General features: G+C 39.1%; 1 protein-coding gene across 1 annotated transcript in view; it reads left to right on the top strand.

The window, feature by feature from the left end:
- LOC118416646 overlaps positions 1-8,797 on the top strand; it is a 19,598-nt gene extending 10,801 nt beyond the window's left edge. Inside the window, exons 5-8 of the mRNA XM_035821815.1 lie at positions 4,613-4,735; positions 6,217-6,282; positions 6,440-6,543; positions 7,449-8,797. Coding sequence (XP_035677708.1) covers positions 4,613-4,735; positions 6,217-6,282; positions 6,440-6,543; positions 7,449-8,019 — 864 coding nt within the window. The 3' untranslated portion in view covers positions 8,020-8,797. The remainder of the gene's footprint in view (positions 1-4,612; positions 4,736-6,216; positions 6,283-6,439; positions 6,544-7,448) is intronic.
- Positions 8,798-9,090: the final 293 nt, after the last annotated feature.

The following is a 9,090-nucleotide window of genomic DNA, read 5'->3' as shown; positions in this document are numbered from 1 at the left end:
GGTCATTTGTTTCAAACAAGGGACTGGGGCCCAAAAATAACATTTTTGTAAAAAAGGCCAGAAACCCAAAATACTCCTTTTTGAGTTAACCATGAAAAAGCCTCGGTGGGGTTCGGGGTCATAATGCCAAATGCACCTGTGTCCCAACTTCGAGGTCATTAGGTTTATTCAAGGGGCATGGGAGCGAAATAAGACTTTTTAGTCAAAAATGGCCAAAACCCTAAAATAACTCATTTTTGAAGTATCCTTCGAAGAAAGTATTGTATATTTTTGGCTCCTATGTCCTTGTATAGAAACCAAATGCCCTGAAATTTGGTACAGAGGTGCATTGAACATATGCTCACGGGACCCCATTGACACTTTCTTCATAGATCACTTCAAAAATTAGTTATTTTCGGGTTTTCAGTCATTTTTGACTAAAAATGTATATTTTTGGCTTCTATGCCCTTGTATGTAAACCAAATGACCTGAAATTTTGTACAAAGGTAAATTGGACATATGACAACAGGACCCCATCAACACAATCTTCATAGAGCACTTATAAAATGAGTTATTTTGGGACTTTTAGCCATTTTTAACTAAAAATGTATATTTTTGGCTCCTATGCCCTTATATTGAAACCAAATGACCTAAAATTCGGCATGAAGGTGTGTAGGACAAGTGGCCACAGAACTTCATTTTCCCTTTGAGCAAACATTACTTCAAATTGTTGAATTTGGGGATTTTTTCAAGGATGAAGATGGATTGCAATATGCTGTATTTGCTCCCAAGCAAATGTCGGCCTTTCTAGTTATTAACTGTATTTTCTTGTTTAAAGTATGCACTTTTGAAACTTTAAAAAATCCATAAGTGCTAAGCTGTTGTCAAAGTCAGGGTGCATTCTTTATTTGAGGTTATTGCTCAGAGGTGATGTGACCATAGCATAAAAGGGCAGAGGACTTCAAGCATGTTGCTTTCTTGTCCTGTACAACATTACTTCAACTGTACTGTAGAAATCTATAAGGTACAATTTTTTATCTATAAACCCCGTGGTCAATAGTAGTTCTGGCACAAAATAGTGTGTCAGACTTCTTGAAAGAGCCGTAGAAATTCTTCTGTGCAAGTGACAGCGTCAGTCTGAAACTGTGGGGAATGGTAGAGGAATACGGTATGTCAGTTTCGAAACTGGGGTGTCAAGTAAAAGTGGCTTTTAATTTTATACGAGAACAAGCAGGTAAACTTCAGCTTATTCTGACATATTTTGTAGATTGTACCCTGGACTTAAACAGATCCAATCCTTGTCAATTACTCTGATGCTCTAAATTTCGCGCCTCAAATTTCCTCACTTTGGGGTCCATATTTTTAACCATGTAAAGCCCCACAGGCAGAAAACTTCGCTATCTCAATCTTAAAGCGGGTCCACGCTACCTCTGATACTACTATTCCATTGCTGGTACACTGATTCATTGTGCTATATATGCCCCTAATATTATACATCATGGCCAACCCTGATACAATTATAGCTGGCCTTGACATAAAGGGTTATCCTACTGTCATACTCCTAATTTCTTAGTAGTCATGTACAATTTCCTTAAACTCGACAAGATTTCTACTCTTTTGAAGAACAAACTACATTTTTGTAGATGTAGCTTAACCATTATCCTTACCTCTTTTTCTTTACATGCTATCGGACCATCTTAGATCTATTTCATGAGGGTCTGCATGGAGGGGGGGGGGGGTCCCAACAAAGATTTACGCTGAATTCAGAAGAACCCCCTACGTATTACGTTAAATCAAGGAAGGCAATTACGCTAGATTAGGTCGCCTAGCTACGAATTACGTAGATGATATCATAAGATTGTTTTCCGTACGAATTATGGGAAATAGAAATCGGCTGCCTACGCCTTACGGAAAAGAGCATGCAGACCCTCTTTTATCAGAGGATACAAAAACAACAAACAAGGAAACCCAGAAGGAAAATACAAATCCAGATGTAGTACTGCCAACACTATTTGTGTAGATCCATATCCCGGGGTAGATGATAAGCTAGCCATGCCGGGAATGCTGGCAATGTTTCTGCCAATGACAAAAGGGTTGAACCGCTGGCTATATTTGGCCAGGGTGGTTCCCTAATTCCTGACATGTGGCAGGGCATATTCACATCATCCCAGGGGAGACATGATTATTATGTTTCCCAGAAGGGAAAACATGTTGTTTTTGCTGGTGTTCTCTTCTTATAATTTTTTCGTCTTTTTATTGCGAGTGAGTGATTGTCATTAACCAATCATCAGACATCAGCAAATCATAACTGTTCCAGCAAATATGAACAAAAGTTTTGCTATTACAGCAGATATGAACAATTATACATGTAGGTCTGGATATAGCGAGACTTGAATTGGAAATTGTATTTACACAGATTAATGATAGCAAAACCTGTATCTTTGAAGACAGGTTTGGATTTGAAAAAAAATGTTCTGGTTTCGTAAAAGTCAAATGACCGGGAGGGAAAAATTATGAAAAATTATTTTTGTTAGTATGTCACCTATCTTATTTCTGCTTCTTGTTTCAAATTTGTATTGATATTTATGTTAGCTAATGGACTGAATAAAGTATAAAAGTATCAAGTATTTGTCTTACATATACGTCTCACATTCATGTATGTCTACATGAGCTTTCGCTTGTGTATTTATAAATATTTGATGTGAAGCTACCAGTGCAAAGAGGAAAAGTCCTTTGTGTACACACATACGGTCGATGGTATTCTTGGCTTCATGTGGTTGATAATAATCCGACTGTTTGCTGTAATATCGCCACGATAAGAAAGCAGGGTTGAAGTGAACATTGATTATACATCCAGCTACACATATTTCCAGTTGAAACCAAAAGACCCAGTGTTATCTGGTTTGAACTGGTAATAGCTGGATTTATATGTCACTATCAAGTATCATGGAACAAGAATGTCACTTCCAAAGTTCTTTGCGATGAATACGTATTAAAATATGATCGCTGTCAGTGAAGAATTTATGAGTTGTGCATGTTTACAAGCATGTGTACATATCTACATTTCACAAGTATTTCTTTGACGAATCACCCTCCAAACTTTCTACGTCATGTCCAAAAATATCCCAGACCGGCTATTTTGACCCACCGGCAGCTATTTCTGTCGGACTGTACCCGGAATAGCGTGCGTAGGTGTGAGGGCGCAGAATGACTCTCACCGCTGGCACGTCTGAATGCCGTCCTTGTCGTCCAATGTGGGATGACCGTGGACATTCCTGAAACCCACAACTGCTATATTTACAACAGGAAGGGCTTTCCTCTGGTAGTTAGCACAATTGTTAAGTCGTTAGTCATGTGGTATATATGTTTGTGAGGACAGCTACCTTCCATGGTGCAGTTTTTACTGATATGTTGAAGTAAATATAGTACTATAGATAGTGTTCGTCCTTTTTGTCATGATTTCAATCTTGAAGTTCAGCATTTCAGTATCTTAGTACATTTGATTACTTTAGAATCTGTTGTTATGTGAGTGTATTTTTACCTTCGCCAAGAAGGTTATATTTTGGGTAGCGTAAATGTATGTTTGTATGTTTGTAGAAGACCAGCATAACGAATGAGAAGCCTGGATGGATTGTATTGGTATTTTATATGTGGGTAGATCTTATTTCTGTTTGTTTTCAAAAAGTTATAAACAAATTTTAGAGATGTTTTGATTGCATGTTAAAGCCATTAGTCAATTTTTTGGTCATATGATTTTAGACGAATTTTGATGAAAACAGGTATTAAATAAATGAAGTAACTAGGTTTAAATGTATGCTTTATGCCAAACAGCAACTGGATACTCTTAGTCTTACCTTATCCATCTGATCTCCTTAGAGTCACTGACAAAATGTAGTGAATGTTATCTGAAACATCTGACCATTTCCTAATCCAGTTGCTTGAGTAACTACCATTTGGCATATCTTATTACGTAGATGTCCAATCTTCATCGACAGGTGTTTGGTTTATTGAATGAAGACTTCTATTGTACGTTTTTGCTTTCTAACAAGCTAAGTACAGGTCAGGGTCATCTTCTAGTGATTTTAAGTACAATCTGTGTAGGGTGTGATACATGACTGAGACTACAAAGTCTAAAGTATACTAGTACTAGTATGTACAGGTTCAACTTCTTCTCGCTTCTTATTATATAAATACAGTTGTAAATGTAGTTGCAGGTGGAGTTTCGAATACATATTTGATGATAGACGATTAGACGTGTAAGAAAGGAGTAGAAACGGTCTCCTGGCCCCTTTTCTTTACAAGATTCATTCTTGAATCTCTGAGTTCGGTAATTCCCGCGTGTGGCACATCTTTAGTCTGTTACTCACAGGGTCGGCATGGGAACTAATGTTAGAGGTGAGTAGAAACAGTCTCTTGGCTCCCTGGATTCGAACCAATGCCGAACCCGGGTCGCCAGATCACAAACCCAACCGCTAAACCATTACTCCAAAAGGGAAAGTCAGTTTTGGCATGGTCAGTTTGTTGGCGATTAAACCCTTATGTTACAATAGATACAAGTTTTGTGTTCTCTGGCATATGACCTGTCTGTAATGGCATTTTACATTGTGTGTAAAGTGTTTCGTATGTCTTTCAGTGTTCCCTGACGTTTGGAAGACATGCCCTGTTCATGGACCCCTTCTCACCCTGTGCGGATGGATGGAAGGATAACTACGACAAACAGTCCTGCGCTGAAGGCTACAGGATTCAGTATGAGAAGGTAGGAAATGTACTACATGAAAATAAAAACTTTTACTTCTATAAAGATGTTCCTTTTCCATGAAATGTCACGACTTTCTCTCTTATTGACCTCCGTAAAAACCACTACTGTAACAGTTGTGATATTGTAACAGTATTATAAATGACCTAGAAAATGTCTTCACGGCTAAGAGATATTTCAATTGGCTACAGATGTAGTATATGATGACTCTGCCTAACTTATTGCTTTGGCTGTGGAGTTAGGCAAAATCCCTGCAAGCTGTTTTTGGTAGTCGGTAACTCACTTTGTTTTGGCAAGAAAATGACACAGAAAGTCTTTGAGATCTTTTCTGGGATACCTGTAAACAATTTAAATTTCCAGAAAGAACATCCTGATGGTCTTGAGTGTGCATACTACTTAAGACGGCTCCTTCAAACTTCTCAATTTTCATGTGATTATTTTCTAGGCTAACACAAGAATTTTGACTAACTCATATACCTACAGGTGTAGTATATGTAGTATATATCAAAGACTAATGTCTCAGCCCTTCTTGTTACGTTAATTAGGATATCAAGTCTTATTCTCTACACCTATTTTGTACTTTGTGTAACAGTCGTTGCCATACTTTGTACCATGTACAAATGTCGAGCAATAAAGTTCTATTATGATGACTCTGCCTAACTTATTGCTTTGGCTGTGGAGTTAGGCAAAATCCCTGCAAGCTGTTTTTGGTAGTCGGTAACTCACTTTGTTTTGGCAAGAAAATGACACAGAAAGTCTTTGAGATCTTTTCTGGGATACCTGTAAACAATTTAAATTTCCAGAAAGAACATCCTGATGGTCTTGAGTGTGCATACTACTTAAGACGGCTCCTTCAAACTTCTCAATTTTCATGTGATTATTTTCTAGGCTAACACAAGACTTTTGACTAACTCATATACCTACAAATGTAGTACTAGTATATGATGACTCTGCCTAACTTATTGCTTTGGCTGTGGAGTTAGGCAAAATCCCTGCAAGCTGTTTTTGGTAGTCGGCAACTCACTTTGTTTTGGCAAGAAAATGACACAGAAAGTCTTTGAGATCTTTTCTGGGATACCTGTAAACAATTTAAATTTCCAGAAAGAACATCCTGATGGTCTTGAGTGTGCATACTACTTAAGACGGCTCCTTCAAACTTCTCAATTTTCATGTGATTATTTTCTAGGCTAACACAAGAATTTTGACTAACTCATATACCTACAGGTGTAGTTTATGATGAATCTGCCTAACTACTTGCTTTTGCTGTGGAGTTAGTCAACATTTCTGCAAGCTGTTTTGGTAGTTGGTCACTTTGTTTTAGCAAGAAAATGACACAGAAAGTGTTTGAGATCTTTTTTGTAATGCCTGTAAACAATTAAACATTCCACAAAGATTGTCCTATGGTCTTGAGTGCCCTTACTACAAATGTACTTTAGACGACTAAAGTTAAACTTCTAAATTTTCTGGTGATTATTTTCCAGGCCAACACAACCTACCCCTGCTACTACAACCCTACAAATCCCGAACATGTGGTGAGGGAGATTACGGTAAGCAGATCTCATTTCCTCTTAATTAAGATCTCATCAGGAAAATATACATTTTACGAGGGTGTGTAAAAGTAACTTAATAAGTTAATTGCACTGTTTTGGTATCGGAAAAAAAATTTACGTGTTATTTGTTCTCACCACTCTTTCCCTCCCCCAGCTGACGAGTGGAAAAGTTGCAAACCTGGTCCTGTGGCCCCTCCTCCTGTGTCTGGTCTACATAGCAGCCGTAGTGTATGTGTTGTACGAGAGGAGAATCAGGAAGTGAGTACCAGTAGCAATATTTCATAACTTTCATTTTAGAAATACATTTAGAAAGTTCAAGTTTTTTTTTATTGTCACCCACCTGACTTGCATACTATTTTGACATTCAATTTCAAAGAGAACAAGTTAGCCTGCATAGTCCAGTGGTTAGTGGCCCTTCTCTCTGGAACTAAAAGCCGTGAGTTAAATCCTGGCTGTACGATTGGTCACCTGACATACATGCTCCTGGAAAGGGTTGTAGTTTGTAGGTAGGTGATCCACTGTTTAATTTGCCTGTCAAAAAGAGCTAGTGAGGATTTCCCAGGTACAATGAACCTGTAAATACTGTACATAGTGTCTGTCTTCTCTGTCACAACCAGTGGAAGAGTACTGTAAAAAAAGAATGCATTTAAGTTCGCTGTAATTTAATTTTGCGGTAGCGGGGATAAGGAGAGTTTGCGGTGGTTTTGAGTTCATATTTAGTGCCATAAGCTGTAGTCTCATACTATGGATTCTCCTGTCAGATAATGCAACACTGTAATCCTGTCTCATACTATAATAGAAAAACATTCGTGGCAGTTTGGGGTTTGTGGTGAAGTGGCCATCACAAAACCACAAAAACTGCAAACACAAAACCATCGCAAATATTTCTGTGATATTGTCTCCTTTTCTTCCTGAACTGAATCGGATACTGTAAATGCATTTAAGTTCGCGGGGATTTAATTTCGCGGTAGCGGGAAAAAGAACTTTTCGCGGTGGTTTAGTTTTCGCGGTAGCACCATACACTGTAGTATCTTAATGCCCTGGAAAAATGTTCGCGCTGGTTTTAAATTCGCGGTGAAATGGCCAACGCGAAAACCGCGAACATAAATCCACCGCAAACATTTCTGCATTTACAGTAACATTTCCGTTTTTCGTCCCCATAGACAACGTGACCAGCAGGTCACCGCGGACGTCCAGACCCAGGAAGAAGAGGAGGTCCAGCGGCGCAAGAACGCGAGCAAGCGGCGTAAGATCCCGTGTCGCCACAGCCACATCAGCACCGCGGGCGGCTTCCTCGTTCCCGGCTCCTCCTGCAACTGTCTCCACCACCTCAACGACACGCGCATGTCTCCGACCAACCAGCTGCCAGATCTCGCGCCCTCCGTGTCGGACATCCCCGAGGGATTGCTCATGTTCAGTAGCATAGACTACCTGGATCTGGATACAGCCGGTTTGGGACATCTCGACCTCGCTGTGTCGGACCACGGAGGGAGCTACGTCTACCTCTCCGGGCTCGAACAACAGTTAGAAGGCTCGGTTTACACGAACGCGTTCGCTCGGAACACCCCGCCCAGGCCGTACAGTATCAGTAGCGACTCGGAGGCAGTGCACGAGAGCGATATCGATTACTACTTCAGTAACTTTGCCAACGGGGAACAATACCAGTCGGGAGGGAGCGATCAGTTCTCGTACGACCCCTTCTACGCAATGACAGACGAGGAGTCTAGAGTGTGAGAGACATGATCCAGGTTCCAGCTGGTGCATTTTAGCGTAGCGGGCCACTAGACTATAATTTGTGACCACAACACTAAAATGAAAACCACTATTGTACATTCTCTCATGTATATTGCCTCTCTAACTCCTCATAGAAGTATGATGATTGCAAAGGTTGTATCAGTCAATCAATCAATCAATAAATCAGGCTTATTAATATCAATTGGACAGTTTTGTTGCAAAGAAAACAAAAAAATTTCAAAGTAGACTGACACTATGCTTCCAGACTTGTTTTCAATTTCAAAGGTTTGATCATGATATTTAACTTAGGCCACACTGACTTGATTTTATGGATAACGTCCACGTGTGCATTGATTTTCACCTGTTCTCAAAAAAACAACCTGTATAACCTGTAAAATACATTCCACTTATTGTGTAATCAAGTAAGTAATTGTTGAGGGGAGAATCGTCTTGTCATATAATGTAATATTTGCTTTTTCGTTTGTGTATTTATAGCTGACAAAGGTTATATTTATTAGTATTAATGTACAAAGATATTTTCGTAGCCCAGAGAGTTTTTAACTACACCTAGAAAGATAACTGAATTGAAGTGCCCTGTTGTGTACATTTTGTTGAAATGTTTCTATTTTATATACACTATTTGTGCACCAAAGATTTGTATAGTTTTTTCACATTCTGCTGAATACCAGTATTAGATATTTGTTATATGAGATATGTGAAAAGAAGTTGTACGACATTGAAATCAAATACAACACTTCTAGATCTGCACATTTGGTAATGGTGTTTTGATTTGACTGTTAAAAGCAACAGATAGGTCTATACTAGGGGTGGGTCCCAACCAGTACAGAAAATTCAGGTACAGGTATGGTTCAGGTCCAGAGGATCAGGTCCAGACCTGAACCTGGACCTTATTGTATGTGTTAACTTTGGTAATACTCAAAACTATGGTCCAGTTTGCTACAAAGGAATCTATTTCGTGGAATATCCGACTGCCACTGGCATTTTAGAATACTGTCTTCATGTAAACCAAGGGGCTTTGAAAAACGCTGTCAGGCAATATGCTTTCACTCT

The sequence above is a fragment of the Branchiostoma floridae genome, chromosome 5, assembly GCF_000003815.2.
Source record: "Branchiostoma floridae strain S238N-H82 chromosome 5, Bfl_VNyyK, whole genome shotgun sequence".
Classification (NCBI taxonomy): Eukaryota; Metazoa; Chordata; class Leptocardii; order Amphioxiformes; family Branchiostomatidae; genus Branchiostoma; species Branchiostoma floridae.
Note: the sequence above shows the minus strand (reverse complement) of the source record. Positions and strands in the feature narration are given on the sequence as shown.